The 26,809-nt window shown below is 38.6% G+C and overlaps 1 protein-coding gene across 10 annotated transcripts in view; it reads left to right on the forward strand.

Annotated features, from left to right (window-relative positions):
* The window catches only part of CACNA2D3 (calcium voltage-gated channel auxiliary subunit alpha2delta 3), a 551,700-nt gene that overhangs the window by 319,348 nt on the left and 205,543 nt on the right, over nt 1-26,809 (forward strand). For all 10 annotated transcript variants that reach the window (XR_012589415.1, XR_012589414.1, XM_074603368.1 and 7 more), the window contains one exon: nt 1,633-1,746. Coding sequence is in view for 8 of the 10 variants with exons in the window: in XM_074603368.1 (XP_074459469.1) it covers nt 1,633-1,746 (114 nt within the window). In the remaining 2 variants the exon portion in view is untranslated. The remainder of the gene's footprint in view (nt 1-1,632; nt 1,747-26,809) is intronic.

Consider the following 26,809-nt stretch of genomic DNA (forward strand, 5'->3'; position numbering starts at 1 on the left):
AAAAGCACATCAGTTTCCCTTTAAGTAACGTGTCTCTATTACTGTTTGCTGAGGTTCCTGTTTGATCAAAAGGAAAGTGATCTGGAGGAGAGGTGCAGATGATATAAACAATTGTTGAGTGATGTTTGTGGATGTGATTACTCAGATATGGAAATGTGATGGCAGAAGAAAAAAAGACAGAGCACTGCTGGAACCCACCATCTGCTCCCTTTCCTACTGCAGGCATGTCTACAAAGATGACATTTTTAGAAGTTAAGAACTTTTTCTAGAAAAAAGAGGTTTAGAGTTTGGGAAGAACAGCAAATATGTAAGGGCGAGTAGACTGCAGAAAGCTTAAAGGCAGAGCCCAAATTTAACTAGAATAGTCCGAATAAGTGTTATTGACTCCAGGAGCAGTCAGAGTCCCTGCAAGGTAATTCACCTTTAAATTTAAATACTACTTCTCAAATGTGAGCACTCTTTTTTGGGCACTGTTCAGCACAGATAGGCTGGTGAGGTGGCATAAGGTAATTATTGCATGGTTTGCTCAGTACCAAGAGGAAGGTGGTAGGATGAGGCCTTGTCTGACCTCAAAGTTGGTAAATGTACCTGAAAACTACATAGGAAGAGAACAAAAGGAGATTGTTTGTTCGTTAGCTTGTATTCAAATGTTAGCCCAATCTATACAGCTGTGTGTAATGCCTCAGTTTATTGATCTTTTCACAGATTATTTTTCTTTTAGTGTTTGTACAAAGTAAAAGTCAAATCATTTCCCAGCTCTGCATTTTTTGCTAAAAGCTGGATGTTTCACCTAAGTTCCTTGTATATTTAAAATAATACATATGCAAATAAGAACCTATTCTGTGATGAGAGCAAGTGGAGACAAATGGATTCAAAATTAAGGCATCAACTCCAGAATAAAGAGATCAAAGCTTATGTTATGGCTCAATCCAGTTTACTTGCTCTTTGACCAGGAGAAAATCCTGTCTGTGCAATGATGAAACTGTCTTTGCGTACTCCAAAGGATGTGTAGGTGGCTGTCGAAGTACCTGTGCTCAAGTACTGCAGTTCAGCAGCTTGAATTACTTCTATGTGTTCATTTTGAGTAATAGGAGAATCTAGGAATGTATAAATATTAGCTTGGTCTCCCAGAGAAACATTTTATGAAAAATAACATAGGGAATGTAATCCTGAGTGAATATGAATGCCATATGAATAGTCATAGGTTTCTCTAAGTGGTGTATTTTCTGTACTTTGCAGTAAAATTATCAGTCATTCTTTTCTTCTTTTTGAGTAGCTTGTACTTTTAAAACTATAAATCAAAGCAAACCCTATGTAGGTACATCAACACATATCAGCTATCTAAAACAAGGGAATACGCTTTTAATTTGGGGAAGTGCTATATTTATCTATGTTCCTTATTTTTCAAGCTGATAAAATGGGGATATATAGTGAATCCAGATTCTGTTACACAACTGAAGTTACAGTTCAGTAAGAACGTAATATCTATGATAAAATGTTTTCAACCTGAGACTTTTTCACCTGCTTCTAAGCGTGCTAGGTTTTTGGCAAGATCCATGTTTATCCAGCATGATCCTATCTATCTTCATCAACAGGAATGTGCTGTAACTAAATTAATGTTTCCTTTCACAGTTCAATCACACGGGACAAGGAAGTATTTGCAGCCAAGCCATAATGTTGATTACCGATGGAGCTGTGGATACATACGATACAATATTTGCAAAATATAATTGGCCAGACAGAAAAGTAAGTGTGTTATCACCTTTATTTGATGGAAACCCCAAAGCTTCATATCCAATATAAAGTGTATGCCTAGTGAAAAGTCAGTAACAATCTTTCTAATAATCTGAAAATGATTTTTGATAACTGGATGTTTCACTAATGACAAAAATGATGCTTATGTGATATTGCTTGAGGATAGAGATGGCCTTTTACTGTAGTAATGAACGTAGGATAATAAGATATTAAGGAAATATTTCCCTCCAGGGTACGTTTTTGACCATTATATATTACTTCCTCTGTGAGACATCGTTAAACATGAAAAACTTCTTCCTCCTCCCAAAACACTCATTAATGATTCAGTGCTTTTTGGAGCTAAAGAGGGATACGTACTGTGGCCAGTGACCAATTTACTAGGACTAGAGAAGGAGCAGAGGTAGTTCGCAGGTTTTTGAATTTCTTTAGTTGGCAAAGTGAGGGATAGAGTTGGCAATCGGTGAGATTTATTAAAAATGTATTTGGTTCTATCTATCTGTATAAAGAAATTTGCCCAGGATTAAATCACCTGGCTATATAACATGTGGATGTTACACTGCGGTGCAGAAATGCCTTGAATTTTCCTGTTGAAAAAGTTCTAGTAGGCCTCGTGTTTGGATGTGAAATAATTTCCTTCTACACTTTTTATCTTCTGCTAAAGCAAATTTCGAGACTATTTTAGTAGTTTTTGTCTTTTGAGATAAGTGCCATGATATATGCCTGTAGAAGCAACCACCTCACTCTTCAAAGTGCAATTTGAACAAGTAACTGATTAATATGAGTGTGCTGCATAGGGTTTCAGTATTCTGTGGAAAAAAGTAGTAGGTTTGATTTGTAGTTTTTAGTCACGTTCCTCTATTTTATAAAATTGCATTTGTTTTATGTTCTCCCTTTTCTTGTTTACCTGAACTAAACCTCATCTATTAGCAATCAGTCAGCAAGAGAAAATGGGAAACTGGTGATTTTTTTTACTGATCTTCTGAAAATGTTATGTCAATTACTGTCATTCTGTGTAGCAAAAATGACATATAAGTATTCTACTTTTTGTTGCTTACGAGGTTTTTATTCAGAGAATGTAGAGTAATAATTAACTGCAATCTGAAGATCTGTTTTTCTCTTCCGATACCTTGCTCGCTCCTTTTATGTAACTGCATTCTCTAAAAGAAGGAAGTTCATACTTTTTGTGATGTTACCAGGATGTGCCAGAAGTCTGTCATCTTTAAAAGAATGCAAGGATGCATCAGTATTTGCGTTTTCTGAGGAGAGCTGTAACTCTTTTTTGCGTGAATTGATGCTAGACTTTGTGTAGCGGAAGAGATGAGGAAGTTCAATATTGAATTAATGCATTAAGATGTAGAATGAGATATTATGAAAGAAGTTCCGTTGGATGTCAGCTTTTGTCCATTTTGGTGTCTGTTGTACTATGTTGGGTCACATCTCAGTTGGCAATGGCACTATTGCTGAAATAGAACAGAAATATTTGTTTCTACCCTGTTACATGCAAGACGTACCTGCTTGAAATGTGGTGATCAGCTGTTTACAAATCAGGGGAGAATACGTGACCTTTGATCCTCGTCTCCCTAATTTTCTTTAGTGCTTTTTATTGAGATTATTTATTGTTGCTATTTGCATGAAAATATCTCCTTTCTTATTCTGTATTTACTGTTGAAGATGGGTGACTCCTCAAGGGTAAAGCTTTTATTGATTTTTCTGCTGATTAATAAGACATTTGGAAAGTACAGGCTTTATAAAATATATTTGTCTGTTGAAATTACTGAATAATTCTGGAAACGGTAACATATTTAGACTGTAGCTTGTTTTTCAGATATCTAAGTACTCAAGATGGGATCTGTTTTTATCAGACAGGTCATATGTTATGTTTTTCTTCCTAAGTAAAGGAGTGTAACTCCTTGATATTATATGGCGAGTCCTCTATCAGCTGGCTGTGCTTATATAAATGCATGGTAGTAGCATGGTCTGGTAATACGCGTATGTGCATGGTAGTCATATGGTCTCAATATATCTCTTAATTCCTTCTTCGTATTCACACTTATTTCCAAATGTTTTCTGAGAGAAACACAAGACATATAACCTGATTGTGAAATCATTATTTTAATAGCTGCTTCTTCAGATCACAAATGTTTATAAACAACAGACAATTTTTTTTTTCTTTTATTTTGAGTAATTCCCAGATGTTTGCACGTGCTTTTATCCCTACAGAAATGGTCTGATGGTCTGAAAAGTGTTAGTTTCAGCTATAGGCTTCAATATTTACTCAATACTTCAGTCAGTTAAATCTTGTACTCGTTCAAGATTTCCATGATCAGTTGATGTATGAGGAATTTTCATTAAATTAAAACAAAGTAAATTCAGGAATATGAGGAATATGACTGCATCTAAATTACCTTTAGAATTTCAATTAATATTTCCAGCACCTTCCCCCTCCCACTAATTTTGTCTCCTTTCCATTTTTGATGGGATTGAGTGTCTTTGTAGGCTGGAGCCTCCTGGAAAGGAGGCTTAAAGGTTTTTGGTGTCTTTTATTTATTTTTTTTTAAAGTCTTTCCTCTCTTATTCAATGGGATATTATCTGAAGTAAGTTGTTAAGTCCTCAGGTGTTCCATGAGAACATTTTGCTTTATCTAGCAAACACTGATGCCTGAGGAGATGTACAGAATCTCTCGGAAGGATATACCTCTGACATCTGGCATTTTCTTACACTATGAAGTCAGTTCCCCTCAAGAATGGGAAGACGCCACGGGGAAACTGTCTCTGTCATATGAAATCAGTAAGGAAAGAGCTCTCTGAAACAGTCAGCTATTTTCCCAAAACCACGTGCTATATATCTTTCATGTGCAAGTCAACAGCTATATCTGAGACAACAATAGTTAGCACAGCTGTTGCAATAAGCAGCAGGACAGGTTTCCCCCGGGGTATAATTCTGCAAAGGCCTAGCATGAAGAATCCTACCTTGTTCAGCGAGGACATGGTGTTTAGGGAGTAGCTATTACTTGATATGCAGTATTCCACCCAACTTCATAAAACATTCAGCACATTATGCAGGCTTCTAAAGTGTATATTAAAGGTACGTAGAAAAGAAAATCAAATCAGCTTGTCCTCTTCTCAAGCTGAAATATTTCAGTATGAAAAATGAAAAGATTTCCATATGTATGCTTTAATGCATTAGAGCTTTCAACATTGTTTGTTGGTTTTGTTGGTCTGGAAAGGAAGAATTCTTGAAAATGCAATACTCTACGTGTTCACAATGTCAGTGTGCCTGAAGATCATGCATGTGGTGCACTTACGATCCCCCACTTTTTCACTATACCATCTTTCTTCTCTCCAGAGCCATTTTATATATATATTTGTAAATCACAGCTTTGAACTGCTTAGTAGGTTTTTTTCCTCGTGTTTTTTGTTGTCTATTCATCTATATATTGCCTTGCCATCTTTCTTGTCATTTATGTTTTTCCTGCCATTTTGATACTGTCATGGACACTGATGAACAAAGTATTAGCCCTAAGTGAGATAAGTTTCTGTGTATCTCGGTTACTGTGTCAGCAAAGTACCTATTTCAGTTCTCTTTTATCTAATGTTAGATAATATTAAATATGTCATCATTAGTTCAAGCAGAAACATCTTGTTCTCTTACAGGAAGGCACAAATTTTTCATATAACTTTGAAGGCCTTGCCAGTTTGTCAGTGACAATCTCTGGAAACAGAGAGTGAAAACTTACTGTCACGACGTATACAACAATTATATTTTCTTTTTTCCACGCCACCTGTATTGTTTTTAAAAAAGATACTGTGTAAACAGGGATAAGAGCATGTTATTACATATCATTGTAGATGTATTCTGCCTGACTGCTGGTTAAAAAGCTGCTTCTTTCTGATAATGTATTGAATAAAAATTGTGTTTTGAAACAGAGTAACATGGCTATGGTTAAAACCCCAGAGTAGCTTAAATTAATTAATTGAGTTTTTTGGGGGGAATATCAGCCGGATTATGTCTATAAGACTGTTTCCTTGAAAGAAGAACACTTTCATTTTTCTCTATATTTTATGAGTCCCTATCTCCCTCACAAAAAAAAGCCAATTCCCCATGTTTTCTTAATATCTTCTACTACTTAAAATGTAAATCTAGTAGATGCTATTTTTATAAGACACTAGGTTTTATTCGTGTGACTAAGGATCTGTCCTGGTTTTGGCTGGGATAGAGTTAATTTTCTTCCTAGTAGCTGGTATAGTGCTGTGTTCTGGACATGATCTAAGTTGTTAATGTCTATTTCCTTTTATTTATGAGTCCATACGTGTAATCTTGCACCTTAAGGAGCTAGATTCTCATACATTATAAATAAGTTTATGCTATGTACGTGATTTTTCTCATTCATGAAACTGACATTCAGTATTTTCAAGTTTCTGTACTTCATTTGTGACAGCTCTGCCAAATGAAGTACCAAAACCAGAACAATTAATCTGAAAGAGTAATCCATCTACGCTGTCATATAAAAGCCCATGTTTTCACCATGTAGCAGAAATGAAGGTTTAAAAGCAATAGCATCAAGAAAGGGTTTGTTTACAAGTACAACTGTGATATAGTTGCAATACGTTCCCTGTTTTTTTTTTTAAGGTCCTATTTCAGAAGGAAGCCTTTAAGTCTCAAAGTATCTTTTTGGTGTCAGTTGGAACAGAGAGAGTCATACTTTTACAGTATATTATTGCTTCTACTATTACATCCAAGTGCACTTGTAGAAACCAAGCAAAATACTGCACTTACGTATTTCACCGGGCGCCTTATTCTAATCTAAAAGCATGAAAAGACGTTGTTGTTGGGGGGGGTGGACAGGCAAAGAGACATGAGTACAGATTTGCTCCCAGAAAGTAAGTAGTACCACTAATTGTCTCTCCTTAATTAACACAATCCTACTTCCTCTCTATTGGAAAACTCCAGGAAGATTAACCTCGTAAATGTTGCTGACATGCAATAGCACATCTAAAAACAAAATTAGAATGAGATCAGAGATATCAGAGCTACAAGCCCTGTCATGCTCTCTGTTGAAAGCCATTTTAGTCATTAATTAATAAACTTGGAACAGAAAATAACTACTTAAATAATATTTAACATATTCTGGCATTTTAAATATAGCAAGACTGTTCTCGGTATGTTGTGACACTGCAAAGAAAAATAATATAGTAAATCCTTTTGTATAAATGCTTGAGGAAGCACTTTAAAACCCTCGTGACTCACCAACAGCTCCATGGAGTCTCGTGATCCTTTTTCTCCACGGGCTAAAATGACCAAGTGCCTGCATGGTGTGCAGCACGGGTCCTTTTCTCTCCGCTTTTCCCCCGTTGTTTTTATGTGGCTGTCAAGTTCTGTACTTCTATAAAGCCCATCTCCTCATTGTTTTGGAGAATCCCAAAAGCATTTCTTCCATGACCATGATTCAGGGCAGAGTCTAAAATCCCATCGAGATCAAGGAGAAACAGGTACATAATTGAGGTATATAAGCAAATATTTTTGTGACATTTCAGTTTGCATACATTCTAGTCTCCCTTTTCCATATGGGTTGATGCAGCACTCACAAGGGGTCAAGGAGGATGTCATCTTTGTGAGCTGTTGTGACTTGCAGCATTCAGAGATGGATGTTCTGCTCCTTTAGCCTGAGAGCTCTTCACGGTGACATTGTACCACATGCAATATCTGAAAAAGAAAGCAAAAGAATCATTGTATTAATTGAACGATGTCCTTCCCTTTGGGTTTGTCCTTTGATCCTGAAAAGCATTTGTTTTCATAATCATCTGAAATAGCTCTATGCTATGGTAGATATATGCAAAAAGAGAAGCAATAATCCTTCGCTACTTAGTAAAGTGAAAAGAAAACCAAAATACCACCTAAAATGTCCTCATTTTCTAGAATCAAATCCAGCTAGGCTTGGCCAGAATTCTCTCCTGAATTTTTTCTCTGGTAAGAAGGAAGGATGATTATACTCTAGAATTCATGCTTTCCTTTTATTTATTTTGTTTTAAAATCTGAGTTAAAAGTACCCCCACATTCACCGTATTACCTTATTCATTATTCTGCAGTCTTTCACTTGCTGGGCAAATAACAGGGAATAAAACGTCATCAGTCTGTCTTCTATTATCCTGAGGGCTCTGGGGAAAGTTCATTTTGGATGGGAGAGAAATATTTTCTTTATGCTTATGAACCATTACAACAAGGCAGAGATTTAAGATGGTTTCTGTCGCCACTAAGACTTCGAGTAGGGTGAATATAAAGAATAACTGCAATAACATCTTTATTCCTACTGCTAAGTGATTATGAAACAGAAAGACCGAACAGCTAATGCTGCCTATGTCTCAACAGAACTGTTGAAATTACAAGATAAACAGTTCCACGACTTTAAAGTGTTTATACCTGCTTTTCCATCTGCTTTATATGAAAAATTTCAGAGTCTGGAAGGTTTCTAGGTCTACATACAATACTTAAAGTTATAATTGAATCAATCCAGAGATTAGCACCTCCAAATTTGCTGGATTTAGATTTGATTTCATAATAATATCCTGTATTTGCAGACAATAATAATCAGTTCATAACTCCTTAGCTATGTGGGACTTTAATGCATACTTTTTACGGAATCAATACTTACAGCGTATTTCGTAATATACAGCATTATGCTTTCTTAAATACTTAAGGAAATACTTGGTCATTACTGGTTACTACTGGTCACTTGGTCACTAAAGGTATTTATTTCAGTCTGCTTCTTTATATTAGAGATCTCTGAAATCAATATTTAATAATTCTGCAGTTTATTTTTTTTTACTCAAAATTATTTAGTGAGTTTAAAGATGACCAGTGATCTATTGGCTTCAACTGCTGTATCTGAAATGGAAGTCTGAGCTTTGGGTATATGTAAAATTCCTCAACCGTTTAGATTCTACCATAGGATGGGAAAGAATGTTTTCCTTACCCTCCTTTAATAAAGGAAGATGAAAACATCACATGTTTTCATTTCCTTTGTCTCAAATCTACCCTAAAAACAAACACGAGATCAAGTGGATGCTGTGAAAACGGGCTACAAGAAACTGGGTGGCTGCATTGTGGCATCGCATTGGTGACAAACCATCTTTTTCTTTGCCTGCTATTCATGAGGTTGCAAACCATTCCGCAGATTTTTAACCAAGTTCCTGTAGCTTAGGAACCTGCTGATGTTGGCAACATGGAACATCGGTGCAGCAAATTGAATGTCTCAAGTACGATGATGTCTGGATGTTACAAAATTGATTTTTTTTTTTGCTAAAAAGACTGAAGTACTTTAAAGGCAGACGTTATTACAGCTACACAAACCGTGTGCATTATTTATTACTGGATATCTCCAGAACAAAAGAAGGTCCAGACACATTATAGGCCTTTCAAGTTATGACATAACTTACGTTAATTAGCTGTCTTTTTAGGCACCCGAGCAGTATTATGAAACACGGAGTATGAGATCAAACAAAAGTTCTTGATGTGGGGATAAGGAGAAACAGCTCCTCACAGAAACGCTGTAGTCCCAGCTTCCTGCCCCAGCTGCAATTTTATTTTTGGAAAATTTTAATTTGCCGTAAAGAAACTTTCTGCAGTGCTTAAAAACAAAATGTGGGGAGATGTTTTTTGTGAAGATGAGAGTAATTGAATCTTTTCTTCAGCGTGTATGTGGGTTGCCAGAGGAAGGATTACTGCCTCTCGTATGCAGAGTTACGTTGGTTGGACTCGTATAGTGGCTAATGCTTTTTGAATGTTTTAAGAATTTTAGTTGGGATGATCATGGGTTTTAGATCATGATACACATGTAAATGTATATCCAAAGTGCTGTTACCCTGTTAATGGTTGTCATGTCACCAGAATTAGCTACAAAAGTAAATTAACTATGAGTCATACCAAGTACCTTATAAACAATAGCCAGTCAGAATGGACAATAATCCACAGTCAAATAGATTGTCTGAAGCATTTTTGGGGAACTCATGAGTACCAGTAACACAAAAATCATTACTTTTGCTCGTAAAAAATAAGTTAAATTTATGTGGTGTATGTAGACATAAGGAGTTCAAAAATTCAAGATAAAATATGTGTACATAAAACATGCCTAGATGACTGCAAGCAGTCGCTAGTTGCATCTGCCATAAGCTCCATATCACTGAAATATGTGGCTGAAAGCCATTATTAACAAGAGAAACCAAAGTATTGTAAGTAAATATCGTAATAGGAACCTGGTATCTTAGGGATTCTGTTTACTAATCCACAAAATGAATATAATGAAACCTGACCTGATATTTGAATTGCTGTAAGGTCTTAATTTTTTAAAAAATTATTTTTGCGGAGGTATTATGCCAGAAGCAAGACAGCTAAAGTAGGCACAGTAATTGCACAAATATGCCCATTTCATTCTGTGGAATATGTATATTCTTGAGGTAGTGGGTTTTTTTGTGAAGAATTATGTCATCCACTTAGGGAAATAGTGAGATCATTTATTTCTTGAAGTTCTTCAACAGCATGATAAAAAACTGTATTTTAGTTTCTGTGGTTTAAAGTGAACAATACTGCAATTATACTGAAAGCCAGGATACAGTTCATAGCCTGCTTGCTTTTAATTACTTCTCTTTATAATGTACGCATCTTCTTACTTAAACACGACAGGCGGAAAAGAGATGTTGAAGGCTGGCAGAGCTGTTTGATTTTAGATGATTTATTTTACATTATCTGTAAAATATCAAGAATGTTGTTAATTGTAAGTAATCCACCAATAAAAAGGTGACTATACCCAAAAAGGTGACTATAAACCCATTTGGTTGCTTTTGACAATAAAGAGAGAACACGGCATTCCAATCAATTAATTTGGATTAATAACAACAAAAAGGTACAGATAGTAAAAACCCCCTGAAGATGATGTTAGACTGAATGTCTTCCTAAATTACCGGTTTGAAGTTTGGCTTCTGGACGCAGTTGGAATTATCTGAGTCTCTATTAAAGGTTACATTACAGAGGAGAGCCTTGGTGAAAAATAAATGGGTGAAAGAGGCGAAACTAGAGTTGTGCTCAGCCACCTCTGCTTCCTTCACCTATAGCCTGAAATGGAAGGATGTCGTAGACCTACAAGCCTGCTTGCTTTATAGGCACTTTCTGTTCTCTAGAGCACAAGATACTAAGTGAAAACTTTTCAGTGATTCTACAGACAGGGAAGAGTGAAATCTTTGTATTTTGGCATAAGTTTTAAAAAGCTGTCCTTATGATGTTTTAGGCCTCCGTATAGCTTTAGAATATACTGCAATAAAATTTCAATTTTCTAATTTTTTTTTTTAAATGCAAGGTTAAGCTTGAGTCAAACACAATATTATGTAGTGGACACGCATCAATAGGATTCAAGATATTTTTATGACTAACAAGAATGTTCACAGTTACATGCAGTAACACAAGTAGAGGAGACAGTGCAATGGTGAGGCTTAAATAGGAAAATCCGTTGTTGTGTCTTTTTCTTAACCAATAGGTCAGATTCATTGCTAGTCCAATGAGGTATGGCAATTCCAAGTAGCCTGTAGGTAATTGGTAAGTACCTTGGAAAACTGTAGGCTGTCACGAAGAAATAACTCCTTTCAGACATTTTCATCTGAGTACGGAACTGTATTTCTCCCCAGTTTGTATGATCCATTCTTAGTTCATTCCTGTATCGCTTTTCCTTTAATGACATCTTCATATACTTCTATTTTATATAACTCTCAGTGAATTAAAATAAGCCATAGTGTGTTGTTCCGTTACATACTGAGACTTTAAGTTAACTTCTGTTGGATATTTACATTAAGTTGAGAAGGTTGGTAAATTGCATGTTTAAATATCAAACCTCAAGAGATGTTTGGAAAGGGAATGTTACAAAGGGAGGAAGTTAAATGTTTGGTATAGTATTCTCTTGCTGGCATCCCATTACATATGGTAAATGGTATTTCTTGCTCATTTTGCTCTGAGAGGCCAAATTCTGCTGGTTTGGAAGTATAACAGACTTTGTTTATATATGAAATTATTATTCATATATACCATTTTCCCCGAGTACCTCTGTTACCCTTCGCGGTGTCTGGCTATAGAACAATCCTGCAATACATGCACATATATCAAGACAGTACGGAAGACTCATTACATGCAGGGGATCATGTATGTGTAGTTTCGTATTCATTTCAGCAAAGCGCTTACATATGTGAGTTATTACATCTCTGCTAACCAAAGCAATGGATTCAGGCATACATTAAAGTGCTTTACTGAATTAAGAACTAAACAAGTTATCCAAACAGTCCGGTCTTTAGAACTCTGTTGTGGGTCTGCTGAGTCTTTATTAGTTGAATCTTTAACTGTGTTAGTTGTTCTGCATTTTATAGAATACCCATTTAGGACACTGTTTGTTTATCTCACTATATTTATGCCTACTTTTTCTAAACTGGCGTTAACAGCATTAACTACATTCTTAGACTTCTGAAAAACGTGGCAGTCTCTGTAGACTTCACTTTTGTGTTCTGTTCCCAGATGCAGACATCTGCTGCAAAACTGATACAAACCTGTTCTTCTCTATGAGATTCTAAATGCCATCATCTCATAATCCTCTCTACTACCCTTACTGTAATTGTCTGTGTGCAAAACGGCCAGAATGCGATTTGCACATCTGAATAAGTATGTTCTGTTTCTGTGGGATAACACTTGTGCACCGCCTTCTGTTAAGATTTAAGCTCAGTCGCAGAGGTTTCCCCTTATGAGTTCCTGAAACCCTTTTGCTGGATTTTAACACTGAAGTTGAATTTAGTGCATTGTTAGATCCCCTGGAAAACCGAAGTTGTTCTTCTGCTGTCTTATGTCATTAGACATTTGTATCTTGAAAAGAACATGTAGGATTTTGAATCATCTGGGACTTGTTATTGAAGAAGGCTTTAAAATCCGTTATAGTAGTGAAGTGTATATCCCAATGGCTGCTGTTCCGCATGTCTTTATGAAAATAGAAGAAGCTATAAATACTTACTTATAACACAAATTTCAAAATGTTACATAGTGAGGTTCATAAAATAGAACACCTACAGGGCCTATGAGACTTGTAACAGGCCTTTTTGTGAGGAAGAGAGATCAGAAGCGTAACTTTATTCCAGTCATTTTGTGTATTTTTATGTATGCATATAGAGAGAGATAATGAGAGAGGGGTCTACTGGATACACAATAGGAATTTATTTTTTAATTCTGGCTTTTCTGGAAAATTCAAGACAGAAGACACTTAGGGTTTGGTTTTGTGGAGAACTGTGTGTCTTGCAAATTGTACAGTCAACTTCCATACCTCTTATGCTTCAGTAGGATCTGGAAATATTCAGCAACTCCTGGTAACGTTTTTATGTTCATGTCACCTATTTTAAAAATAAATAGAAACAGGTTATCCTTGTTTGAGAAAAAACATTGCCACAAAAAACAGCCTCAGAAAGATGACTGCTCTGTTTTTGAAAAACCTAAAGGAAAATTTGGAAGTATGCGTGAATGGAGACAACAGACATATCTGCTGGGCAAGTTCCTGGGCATTCTTCTTGGTATGAACAAAATAAGATGGAATTGTGAAATACAGTAGTTACTCCAAGAAATTTCTATCACATAGTTCTGTTTTTCAGCCTCTGATGAAGGAGAATTTGTTGGGTTTTTTTTTTTTTGGTTTGTTTGGGTTTTTTTTAGTGATGTCCAAGGTAGCATCAGTTATGGTCTGTCTCTGTGGTTTTTAGTTGATTTAATAATACGAGATATTAGTAAAACCATAAAGAATGTTTCCTAGGTATGGAGAAAAGAAAAAAGATAGAATAATACTAGTCTTTCAATTCATCATTTATATTTCATCACTTTGGATCAGTCTACGTCTTTAACTCTTACTAAACAAATATGCATTTTAAATAAATAAACTGAAATATATATTCAATACGTCAGGTAGAAAGCTGTGAGCAGGTTTTCAACTCAAGAACGCCCACTCCTATTATCACAAACTTTTTCTTCCCCAAATAGTAAACAAACTCATGCAAAAAAGGAATAGGTTTAATGTATTGTAAATTATGGAAGACCATCTGAAAGTTAACTTCTGTTATTTTTTAAATCCATCTGTTTATTAGACTTGCCAAGAGTAAAAAATCATGCCCAAAATTACAAGGAAAAGGGATAATGGAAAGAATAAGAGAGGGAAAGAAGGAAGATGAAGTAAACGGAATGCGAATCAAAAGGGGATTTCTCAGAATGTCTCACACAACTTTCTTTCCTTCTGGGAAAAAGTCTTCTGTGGTGTTGCATGGAAGGCTGGCTGCAGGCAGTGGGCAATTACCAATATGCACACGCCTGGAAGAAGAGTGTTGCCAAGCCGTGGGCTGGTGTTGCCACTGAATGTGATTTCCAACAAACTGGTTATAAAATTTGGGGCTGCAAATTTTGGAAGGGGCCTCCCCTTCCAATGGTCCTTATGCTCCCAGATACATGAAGTACTCATCATATCACGCTGGGTTATAAGTTAGTTGCAACATGTCACTTACTTGAGATCCCAGTCTGCCTCTTGCGGAGGTACCTACTTCCCCCAGACTTTGCGTTATCTACAGACATCTACCAGCCTGAGAATTACTGTTGAAGTTGGTCCGTAGTAGGTGTGCAGTTGTTTTCAATTCTTTTTACAAATGAAGGGGAAAATCCCTAGGCAGTTCATGTACTCTATTAACTTAATCTCCAAGAATGAAATTAACTGAGTGTGCATTTGTTAGTTTTACTCTCACTGTGAAAAAGAAATGGCTGAGTTTTCCATAAAATGAGAGTTTTGTCTACATACTGAAACATCTGTGGTAGAGATGGGTGAAAACTGTAAACATTTGCTTTGGCTAAGTTTACATCATATTTAGGGCTTGAGTTTTCAACAAATATTCACGCTATCGAGTTTTAAAGGCGCAAAAATTCATGGAAGATGAATTTCATCCTGTGTGCAGAAATGGCTATGGTAAGATTATCTTTCTGTCCTCCGATTTCTTGTCACCTGCAATTCAAAGAGAGTCCCTCCTCAGCCACCAGTCTGTGGGAGCACTGTCGATGTAGCGTTCTTGCAGTTGTACGGCTGGCACCTTAGAGGGGGGACCACAGGATGTGGTAGGGTGTACGGGCTGTTTGAGATTCCCATCGTTTTCTTCTGTAGAATTTGAGTCTGATCCCGTGGCTTATGTTGCACTGAAAAGGCATAACCAGCCTTTTCAATGAATATGGATTTTTACTGAGACCGAGTTATTTTGCCCGCATTCTCCCGCTCCCCCTGTTCCTGTGCTATAGTGTTAGTACTTCGTGCGTTTGTTCTGTGCAGTGTTGGGAAGACAGCCAGTGGGGATTAACGAGGATCTAAAAATCTCTCTTCATAGCTTTGATGGGGCCTGCTCATCAGAGGAGTTCACACTTTTTTAGTACAGTGTTTCTGCCTCCGCTGGGTCTGTATTTGGGGCATCCAGTATCCTAGCTGGGTTTCCTTTGTTTAACCAGAAAATCTGTGCCCTCAGCTGTGCCGTCCCTGGGAGACTGGCATGTGAGCAGCACACACTGCTTGAGATTTGGTCCGTGTAACAATACTGTCGCGTTCCTCTCTGCTACAGTAATTTCTTTAGAAAATAGCTCTACTTAAGTGACCAATTGGAATTTCCTTCCCTCTTCTACACAGGGAGGAATATTTGCCAAGACAACGGGACCTGTTAGCTGCCTTGTGAAATAAATTTTCCTTTTCTTAGCTAGAGGTAGTTTATGGCACCTTCTTGTGTGTTATTAAGTACAATCCTGTCAAAATGGGCGTTATCTTCTATTCTGGGACTATCTCCCCAATTTGTCGTGGATTTAATGATGAGTAGTACTCATGATATCTATGTAGCAAATGGAAATGTTTAGAATTTAAAAAAAAAAAGGGGTGACAAAACTTAGTCCAGAAAAAGCATAATGGAAACTTAGCAGTATTACTTACTAATGATTTTAACAAACAATGATATCAGTATGATTCTAATAACTATGATAGTATTTTTTTAATATTTTGATTATTTTAAGCAAACAAAACCAAATTTGTACAAAATATTCAAATGTGTACACAAACAGCATGATAAAATTGTGAGTACAGAGATTTCAGCACCATATCTGATAATACTGAATTTTCGGCTAAAAATTATACTGGCTGACTAAGTACGTTTTGACATATGGCACCCCATTTTGAAGCAAACTGTTTTATTTAGGCTGACCTAAATTTTCCTTAAAAGGTCATGTATGGAAACTAGCGATGAGCCAGACATCTGAGGATGCCTTTGTGGTACGTCATGTTTGTGCAATTTCAGCCAGAAAAATGCACTTGGCTCTACATTTGTGTGCAGCAAGAGTGACATCTAGTAAGCCAGTAGATGGATATAATTGGTGGGTTTTTCCCTACGGTTACACCAGTGTTACATGCAATACTCACTTGTGTTTAAAGGGGGAACTCAAAAAGAAGTCTTTGAGCGTGCTCTACTTGGATTAGCAATAGGAAATAATAAACATAATTTTCAAAATCTTAGTTTGGTTCATAATGAAATCCTCACATACTCTCCCCATGTTCGCAGACGCGACTAGACCGAGGTCAGTCCGGTTTTGGTCAGAGAGCAGCAAGGATGGAGGGAATGTCTCCCCCCGCCCCTTCACAAAGGTTGCTCAGAATGGCGTCTCTTCTCCCAGGCAAGGAGATCACAGTCGTTAATCATTGCCAACAAGCCAGAACCAACTTCTGAAATACTGAACCTTTAAGGGAATTAGCAGAGTCCTTTCTTGAAAAGGTGAATCCTTCCATCAGTCCCCTCAGTCCATCTAGGGAACTCTGATAAGTATTGTACCGCTCTGTGCCAGAGCAATTTTTTGAGATGCTCTTCTGTGCCAGATGCTCGTTTCCATTAACTACGAAGTATTACCTTTAAGACTAACCGCTGAGCAGAGGTGGACAGGATCTCCACGCGATGTGAACCACCAGGGACTCTCAGGAACAGGAGAGGAATGGAGCGGGCACGTGGTCATGCTGTGGAAATAACCAGAGCTGAGGTGTGTGTGTGGGAAGTAGAACTCGACCTCGGCCTCTAAGGGATGATAATGTTGCCATCTTTCATGCATTTTAGAAGTTTCATTTTGTTGTTGTTCTGTTTTATTTCTGAGAGGGTTTTCCTGGTAGACGTTAACAGTGGAAGGTGGCAATACGGTCTTGCTTGAGCTCTATTTGTGTGGAGACAAGAGGAGGGAAATGGCAGATGGGCTTCGCATCCTGGTGAGGTTAAGATCTTTTATTGCATTCATGCAAACCTAATATTATTTGCCCTTTTTTGTATGAATTCTGCACAAGATTGATACAGCAACAGCTCCATCTCTAATTGTACAGGTGCACAGTACTCCAGAATTTTCTGGGAAGGAGAGTAGTTACTACAAATTTTGGAGGCGTTTCACAGCAATTGTTCCTTCTTTGCTGCAAGGGGCGCTGGAAAGCTTTGGTATCTCTGAAGCTAAACGCTCACTAGTGTTCCCTCTTGGAAGCGAGGACCCTAAAATCGGGCTGAACTTCAGTGTAAAACCGACTTGATAACTAAAAGGATGATTCTTGAATTTTCATCTTACCTTGTGGAGAAGAGACTCGATTAAGGTTGTTTTTATCTTTTAAAACCAGACCATTTCTTCTTACTTATAAGGCAAATTGGTAATTTTCCCACATTTGCACTGAACCGTTGATGCCATATTATCTGTCCAAGAGACATGTATGATGCAGCGTATCGGTGAAAAAGCATTTTGCAAAGGCATATTCTCTATTAAATCACTAGAAATGAACAGAAAGTGGAGTCAGAAGGAAATTTAATAACTGTTTGAACATTTAATGTTACTATGTTCTCTATTTTTTATATAAAGATCGCTTTTTATAGGATATACCTTTGAACAGCTAGTCAGCTGTGAAATAAAATACAGATTTGCAGAAAACAATCTAGATAACTTTCCATCAGTTAGTGAGAAATAGGTGAGTAAACGCCTGGTTTAGTTATGGTTTAATTTGCTCCTTTTTAAATGTCAGAACATTTAATAGCCATAAGGGAATAGTACTGTAAAGCAAACGGTGTAGGTATGTTAAAAAACACTGCTAATGAACTGTTGTTTGTTTGTTTTTTTCTTCTAATATATGGATTTAGCCTTCCCAAATGAAAGTGGCTCAACAAAACATGTGTCTTTTCCCCCTTTCTCCAGAGTGACTTATTAATGGGTTGTTGAGTGGCAAAAGAGCCTGGTGTTCATTCCCACATTAATATTTAATCAAGTGCTAACAGCACTTCAGTATCTACCAGGCTCGAACTACTCACAGGAGCTGTGTCAGTACAGAGCGTACTCGCCCTCCGAGTGAGACTGGGTTATTAAATTAGAAGCATAGGCAAGGTTACCGTGCCATCATAAGCAGATATCTTTGTACTTTTAATGTACTTAATTAATTTTGCTGAAATTCCAACAGTAAAAAAGCGCTATGCCGTTTTAATTGTCTGTGTATGACTGCTCAGATTGTGATACATTTCCCACTAGGGAAGGTTCTTTCAAGGCGTAACTTCTTGTAAGAAGTTCTCTGAAACAACATTTGGAAACAATTTTTTTTTTAAAATTGACCTACGCTGTGGGTGTATATGTCTCTAAATTTTGGAAGAGGTACATGAAAAATTGATGACATTTCAGTACGGAACTTTTGTACAATTCTTTCTGTAAACTGTGTAAATTTATAGTGAGATGTTTACATTTATCCTATAATGTGTTAATTGAGTGTAAACATCCTTTCTGAAAGTGCAGCACAGACCTGACTATGGTTGCAGGTTTGGACTCGGGTTTAAATTGTGCTGTGCAAACTTCGTGTGGCTTTTTTTGTCTGTTTTTGTTTCTGTTGTTTGTTGTTGTTTGGGGTCTTTTGGTTTTGTTTGCTTGGTTTTGGTTTTCCAACTGTCTGAGGCACCAGTGGCTGATGGAAGCATAGAATCCTCCGGGCAGGGCTGTAAAGGGTAGTTTCAGTCGGGGTCGGGGGTGGATCTTGCATGGGGACAGTCTGGGTGATCTTGTAGCTATATTTTAACGTATTTAGCGTTTCCATTGCATTTCACCTGTCTGCACTGTACAAATTTCAGAAAAATGAAAGAAATTATTTTATGTAAACGTGTCACTGGCTAATCTGTTACTTCTTTTCCTCCAACTGCTGCAGTCTGCTTGTGTGATTTTCTGTGACAGTACTGGCACAGGCGGTTAATAAATTAGGCCCAGAGCCTCTTGATGGCAGTGTGTGTTTCCTTCTTGAGTTCATAGGCCTTACAGAACATTTATGTCTCATTACAGCCAGTACAGCAGTTTATGCCCTAATAAATCAGAGGAGCTTTGCAGAGATGATCTTGACAGTAATGAATCTTTCTGTTGGCATTTCCACTTCACAGACACAAATAATGAAGCAAAACTGCCCCATCTGGCCACTCAGTAAGAGTCAAATCACAGTGGGAAGCTGTTTTCTCAAGCATGACAAAGGTCATTGTGTGCAGCAGGAGTGAACGATAGCAGGTTGGGCTGTGAGTGACAGTGTAGAATGAAGCCATTTGTGAGCTTTTATCATTATAATTCCATTTATTAGCCGTGCTGCCAAGGTTCTCCCCGCCCTTCTACCAAGTCTGTGTGCTCTTGCATCAAAAGCTACCTTAACTGATTTCTGCAGATTATTTGGAGAGCTGTTAGTTATTGCACAGGAATTGATTTAATCAGCTCAATCAGCCGTTGAAGTGATAGTATTAAGGTCTCTCACAGTAACTTTTTAAAAAATAATTTCTGGAAATTTACTGCCTTGAAAGAGCAAACACTCGCGAAAGATGCTGTGTACTAGTTACAAGCAAATAGATCAAAGAGGTTCACTCTGCTTTAGGAACGTAGGGCAGAAATACAGGATACGTCACCTCAGACTGGCCAGGGGGCCCACTGAGCCTGCTGCCTCGCCGCCGGCAGTATGCGACCAGATAATCTTCCCACCTGTTCGAAAATCGTCAGTTCTTAGGTCTGACTTTGCTGTTACGCTATTCACTGGTTAATAAAGTCCTCGCAGCGCAGAACTTGGATACACACCAAGTACCCTTGAAGATTTTTCCAGGGCCCATTGCAAAGCACCTTCCACATTCGCGACCGCCTCAGCTCTGCATTCAACAGTAGCACAGCATCTCTATTTTAAAGCATGTTTCTTCCATTCTTTTTCCTGCTTGATATCACTGTTGTGTCTGATTTCTTCCTTTTGTAAGGTAAAGTACTTTCTCCTGGCTTAGTTTGGGTTTCTACACACTGAAAAGAGGTGTTCTTCTGTTGGGGAGGAGTTGAGGGCTGCCCTCTTCCTTCCTTTCCAGTACTATGGTAGTCCTGCAAAAATGGTATGGTAAGGAAAGGTGGTGAGAGCACAGGAAACGGGGCTGGGTACCGTTCCCGACAGCGCCACCAAGTGACACCGAGTAGATGACACCCAAATCATCAGCTTTTCGCGTTTTGATTTTGTACACAACATATTTTAAATGTCTCTAGGTGCATACATTCACTATTCTGCCTGGACTATTTTCTTCTAATTCTGAAATGCTGCAGTTTCTGTAGGCATAATTCAGCAGGATATGGAAAGGCTATCAGAGGAGAAAGCAAGTACGTTTATGTTCATTTAAATGTGACCAGCTTTGTACTAATTCTCCCTTCATCTACAGTACAAGTTTTTACAGGCCGTATATTCAAAGATCACTTGTTCATCTCGGGACTGCAGGTATTCGCTCTGTGTCAACAACTTGACACAACAGGGTTTTTTTTATGGGTAAGGTCTAAAACCTATTTTTTTCCAGTTTAAATTTTACAAGGGTTATGTCACACAGTGAGAATGCAATTGCCTGAGTACAGATCTGTCCAGAATACGGACACCGTAACATGCTTGTGGGAAGTACCAAGTGTTCTGTAATAACCACAGGAAAGTAGGGACTCAGTTTTATTTTTCTAAGTTTATAATTTTACATAATTGTATTATTATTAATAACCGGAAAGCTATATGCTCATGCTATAACATTTTTACTTACAAATTATATTTTTTACCCTTACAAAAGTTATTTGTATCTTTTATTATTTGTGGTATTCCTTTTTTTTTTTTTTCCAAATTGCAAGCATGGAAAAGTACATAATGAAAACTATACTTGATCCTAAAATAGGAATGTAGGTCGAGAAGAAACAGCTTGGGTCAAATGCTGCTCAAATTAAAAAATTCTTCTGGGCTTACTGGGCTGAATTCCCTGCCGGAGCCACTAAAGGAAGGGAAAGGGCCGAAGAGTGCGTTGGTCAGTGAAGGCAAGGATAGCTATAGGGAAGGGAAAGGAGCCTGAAGGAGCAGTTTTGAGTAAGATGAAGTGTGGGAATGGTGAGAAGGAGCAGTCAGGGAGGGTTTGGCTGTAAAAAGGTGGTCAAAAGAATTGACAAGAGCATGTACTTTGATACTCCCTCCACACACGTTTGCAGTCTATGGAATCCTGTGACAAATGCAGAGTTTTGCTATGAAATACCAGAATGCTTTGAAATGCTTGTGTGTTACATGAAGAGGGCAAGAGAGAGAGGAGGCAGCTTTATTCTAGTCTTAGCTGTAGCGCAGGACTGTTAGGTGAAACTGTCTAAATGATCCTAGGAAACAGTGTGGTGTGCTACAGAGGAAAGCAGCGATTTCCTGCTGGTCCTGACAAATCTGATGTGAGGAAATCTAATGTTTGGGTAAGACTAAAACCTACTAGCCAGACCTTCTAGTGCGTTGTTTTGTCCTGTCAGGAGTACCGCTGCACTCTATTCCAGTCTCTCACTGATAGCCGTGAAAAGATGAGAAACAACTGAAAAAAAACCAACCCGAAATCAAATCCATCGCAGCACCAAAAGATGTGAGAGAGACTGAGAAGATCTTGAGTACTTGCAAATTGTTCAGTGTAGAAAGCTTATAGCAAAATAATTTAAGGCAGAAAATTGGAAAATTTGGCTGTAAAATGCTCCCGGAGATTATTTATGTACTGCAAGCCTCTTGCTGATTGTTCTTTTTTAACAAATGCTGTTCCAGTGGGCTGTTTTGATGAAGAAAAAATTAAACTATTGAACTGAAAATATGACTCGGGAAATGTTAATGCTGAAGAATATTAATAATTAAGGTGAAGGAAGAAGTACATTTCAATGAGGTTGAGGTGCAAGTGGATGACATCTATGAAATATAACATCTAAGAATGAGGAGGTTAGGTGTATGTTTGCAGTTCAGCGAGGAAATGCTGAATTTCATTAGAGAAGAAAACAAAACTTTAAAAGAAAAAAATACTTTTATTCAATTGAGAGTAAAGGTAGATGTGAATGAACCTGATGAGTGAAAATGTTACGTACAGCAAGAGCTGTACTTTTGTTACACGTGGTAAGACTCACTATCTAGATGGGGAAATAAGTCATCTCTTTTGTAAAAGATGAGCTAGTGTTCCAAGAAAATTACAGCGGTGGCATAGTTAGTGTCATCGGCTGAATAAGGTGCTGCACCAGAAATAGTCTTTGAGATCTTGCTCCTTTCCACCTTTGGTTGCAAACTTTTCTTTGTCTGTGTCATCTCTGCCTGCACTCAGCTCACTGATTGCCCTCTCATCCTAAGTCTGCCCCTGCATGAACTCCCAAATGCTTAAAATTCATCTCTTCTTGCTGCTTTTTGTTGAAATCTGATTTCTACCTAGCACCACTACACACTGATTCCTACTCTCGTATGTTTTTTCCTGTCTCCCTTGCTACTGTCTCTATTTGGAAAGTCATAGAGTCACAGAATCATTTAGGTTGGAAAAGACCCTTGGGATCATCGAGTCCAACCATCAACCCCACTCTACAAAGTTCTCCCCTACACCATATCCCCTAACACCACATCTAAAGGAGTCTTAAACACATCCAGGGATGGTGACTCCACCACCTCCCTGGGCAGCCTATTCCAGTGTCTGACCACTCTTTCTGGGAAGAATTTTTTCCTAATGTCCAGCCTAAACCTACCCTGCTGCAGCTCGAACCCATTCCCTCTTGTTCTATCGCTAATGACCTGTGAGAAGAGACCAGCACCAACCTCTCTACAGCGTCCTTTCAAGCAGTTGTAGAGAGTGATGAGGTCTCCCCGCAGCCTCCTCTTCCTCAAACTAAACAGTCCCAGCTCCTTCAGTCGCTCCTCTTAAGATTTATTCTCCAGGCCCTTCACCAGCTTCGCTGCCCTCCTCTGCACTCGCTCCAGCACCTCGAGATCTCTCTCATATTGAGGTGCCCAGAACTGGACACAGTGCTCAAGGGGTGGCCTCACCAGTGCTGAGTACAGGGGGACAATCCCCTCCCTCCTTCTGCTGGTCACACTAGTTCTAATACAAGCCAGGATGCCATTGGCCCTCTTGGCCACCCGGGCACACTGCTGGCTCATGTTCAGCCGCTTGTCAATTAGAACCCCCAGGTCCTTTTCTGCCAGGCAGCTCTCCAGCCACACTGCCCCAAGCCTGTAGCGATGCATGGGGTTGTTGTGGCCCAAGTGCAGGACCTGGCACTTGGCCTTGTTGAAGCTCATACCATTAGCATTGGCCCATCGGTCCAATCTATCCAAGTCTCTCTGTAGATCCTCCCTATCCTCATGTAGATCAACACTTCCGCTTAGCTTTGTGTCATCTGCAAACTTGCTGATGATACACTCTATGTCCTTATCAAGGTCATCAATAAAGATGTTAAACAGAAACGGTCCCAACACCGAGCCCTGAGGGACACCACTTGTGACCGGCCACCAGCTGGATTTAACTCCATTGACCACCACTCTTTGGGACCGTCTGTCCAGCCAGTGCCTGATCCAGCAAAGTCCTTTCTGATTCAGTTCGTCACCAAAATTCTGTCTTCTTTCTGTATTGCTTAAAAATAAACAAATAAATAATCTGCTTTTTCAAAGCTCTCCAACAATCATGTCTGTATTCAAATTTATCCCAAAGCAAAGTAATTTTTTTTTGCAGGACAGAAGGAAAAGTAAGTGCTGAAGTTGTCCTTAGGTAGCAGCATACAAATTTTCCCAATATATACAAGCAGCAAAAGCTTCAGGCAACCTACTTGCTCTTTAAGAACAAGAAGCAAATGTACAAATCCTAGGCTATTTGTAAGCTTTTCGTGTTTTATCCTTTTTTTTTTCCTTTCCATACATGAATGCTGACAAGATGAAAGATTATACCTTTCAACTGCTGTCTCGACAGATACTTATCTGTGGGTTTTATTTTGTCTGTCTTGTGATGGAAGTCACTACAAACTTTCACTAGCTTTGTGCCAGCATCCGTGAAAATGCAGGGAAGAAAAAATACTTTTACAGTTTTTGCGTCATGGCAACAACTTCGTTTGCTGATGTACAAGCTCCCTTTCATAGTGCAATATCGCTTCGTGAGTCTGCTTTTTCCTACATACATGTTTTTATAACTTGAGTGATAACATGCTGGCCTTTGTGAAATGCATAGAATTCGTGGTGCTTATTTCATCAGCCGTGAAATAAGCTGGTTATGAAGTTTCTATGTAAATTCCTTTTCTTAGTTCTTTCAGTCACAAAGTTGAAGGATCAAAGAAAGTAAAATTAGTATTGTGTCAATTCCTATGGCTTGTATCTTTTCTGGCTTTCACCAAAGTATTGCCTTTTGTTGACTCCAAGTCTGAGTGAGAAATGCGTTTCTATTTTTTTGAAAAATTATGCACTGGTGCCTTAGTGAAAGAGCATATTGTTAATTACAGCTCTTAAATCTTATTGTCCCAAAAAGTATTTTAGATCAAAATGTTCTCCTTATTATCCTTTTCCTTGTCACATATTGTATCTTGCACTCAGCGTAGTTTAAGTCCGCTCTTTCTCCTAGAAGTCACTGCTCTTGGATCAGAGGTGAACATATTTTGCTTTTGGTGGTGTGATGTAGCAAGAATAAGTTTGAGCTCTGCAGATTTTGCAATTTTCAGTCTGCACTTTCTACACATAGAAGTTTAGCCAACATGCCTGTGTCTCAGATGTGCTAAAGAAGGATCTCTTTAGTTACCATTTCATTAGCAGCTTAAACGAATCTAAGACTACGGTGCCACTATAATACGTGGTACCACCTGCAGTCACATTGACTGCGTGATACCACATCGGTACCGTTGGACCATTTTACTGCCAGTAGTGTTTTGTGTCCTACTACAGTAAAAAAAACCAAACTAAAAAAAAGTATATACTCGGACCAATCAGATGAAATATGAAGCAAAAAGGTGAATGAAACCACGTGCTTGATGGCAAGAGCATAAGAGCAGAGGGCCATGGTTTAAAGTTGTTTTAAACTTATTGTGATATCCCTCTGGCTGGGGTTTGATGAGACGATTGAGCCAGTTTAGAGTCGGTGATGAAGTGTGGGGCTTGAGAGAGCAGGGAGGGAGCAAGGTGGTGCTGCCTGGGGGCAAGTCTGGGGGAGCCGCGCTCCCAGGAGCCGCGTGCTTGCATCTGGAGCAGATCGGTGGCACTGCAGCCCCGTGGTGGCCTGTTCAAGCGCCAGCATTCTCCATCCCTAGAGAGTTTGGTTTAGAAAGGAGCAGAGAGGGCCAGCAGAGGGAAGTGGGCTTGATCCCCGTTCCCACCCCATCTTGTCTGCATATTCTGTCCTGCTCTAGCGGTGCAGGGCAAGCTGTGACCGGCCGCAGGTGGCCCTGGACCAGAGCAAGCAGTAACACCCCACCGTCAGCAAGGAGGGCTGGTTAACAAACAGGAGGCAGCAGCTGCCCGTGCATCCTCATGCAGCTATTTCTGCCGCTGCCGAAGGGACGTCCCCTCCTTCCCCTTCCTCCCTCTTCCCCTTGGAGCGCGCGATCCTGAGCTGCCTGGCAGATCAGACAGCAAGTTCAGAGCAGCGAGCAGGCTGTAATTAACCCAGCAAAAAGAAGCGAATGCTTTGGGGAGCTGAACGTGTCTCGGTGAGGGGGTCAGAGGAGGGCCAGAGTCTGTGTAAGGTAGACAGAAGTTATCAGCCAGGTGGCTGGACTGAGTTAGTCCTCTCTGAGAAACCAAGCTGATGTAATGGATTCAGGGCAGCACAATTTCTAGGGTAGATGCTGCTGAAACACGGAAGAAAAGGGTAGGGGAGCCCTAGACATTGTAAACCTTTTTTTCTTCAGTAGCAAACACTACCGGACATCTGGTAGAACTACTGCTGAATGTTCTACCGGTAACAGCAATATTCTCCCTGGTTAAAAGCTGTAGCGCTCATTGGAAAGGTTTTGTGGATATATGGGCAAGCCCCTTTCTAATGCAGAGAAATATATCTTTTCCGCTCGGTATTACAAAATAATGTCTAGGGATAACTTTTTGAGAATTTTCTGCTTTAAAATAATACTTAAAGGAGGAAGGATAATAATTTAGAAAAAGAATGGCAGCAAAATAAAAAAAGGGAAGAGGGTGGGGCAGAATGTTTTGGTTTGTGTAATAATAAAACAAAATGCTTTCGGTATAAATAACTTGATTCATTACCACGTATTTTTCATGTTTGTTTCTTTCTGTGTTTATGACTTGTATTATTTTTAGTTTCTTCAATAAAGTACATGCGTGAAGAAATACACAGCTTGGCAACATTGAAACAAGAAAATTAAAGCCATGTCATTTTACGGTGCTGTTAGTTGGGTGAAGATTCTCCTAGTGCAAGCGACACTGAGTCTCACTTGATTTTGCTCTCACTGGACTTAAGTCACATTTCTTTGCAGTCGTGCTTGGGGCTTCAGATGTTTTATGCTGTAAGACCAGAAAGGAAAAATAGAATCCGTATGGTTTTTTGATATTGAGGGATATATTTTTATCTACCTTAAAAGACCTGTTTGGGAGTTGCCAAACAAAGTAATTAAGAAATGGTAAAGTAAAATTAGTCAAGCTGAAACGGTTTGCAGGAATATATGAAAGTGACATGTAGGAGAGAAACCCACTTAATTTAGAGTATTTAC

This window comes from Larus michahellis, chromosome 10, assembly GCF_964199755.1.
Source record: "Larus michahellis chromosome 10, bLarMic1.1, whole genome shotgun sequence".
NCBI classification, from domain to species: domain Eukaryota; kingdom Metazoa; phylum Chordata; class Aves; order Charadriiformes; family Laridae; genus Larus; species Larus michahellis.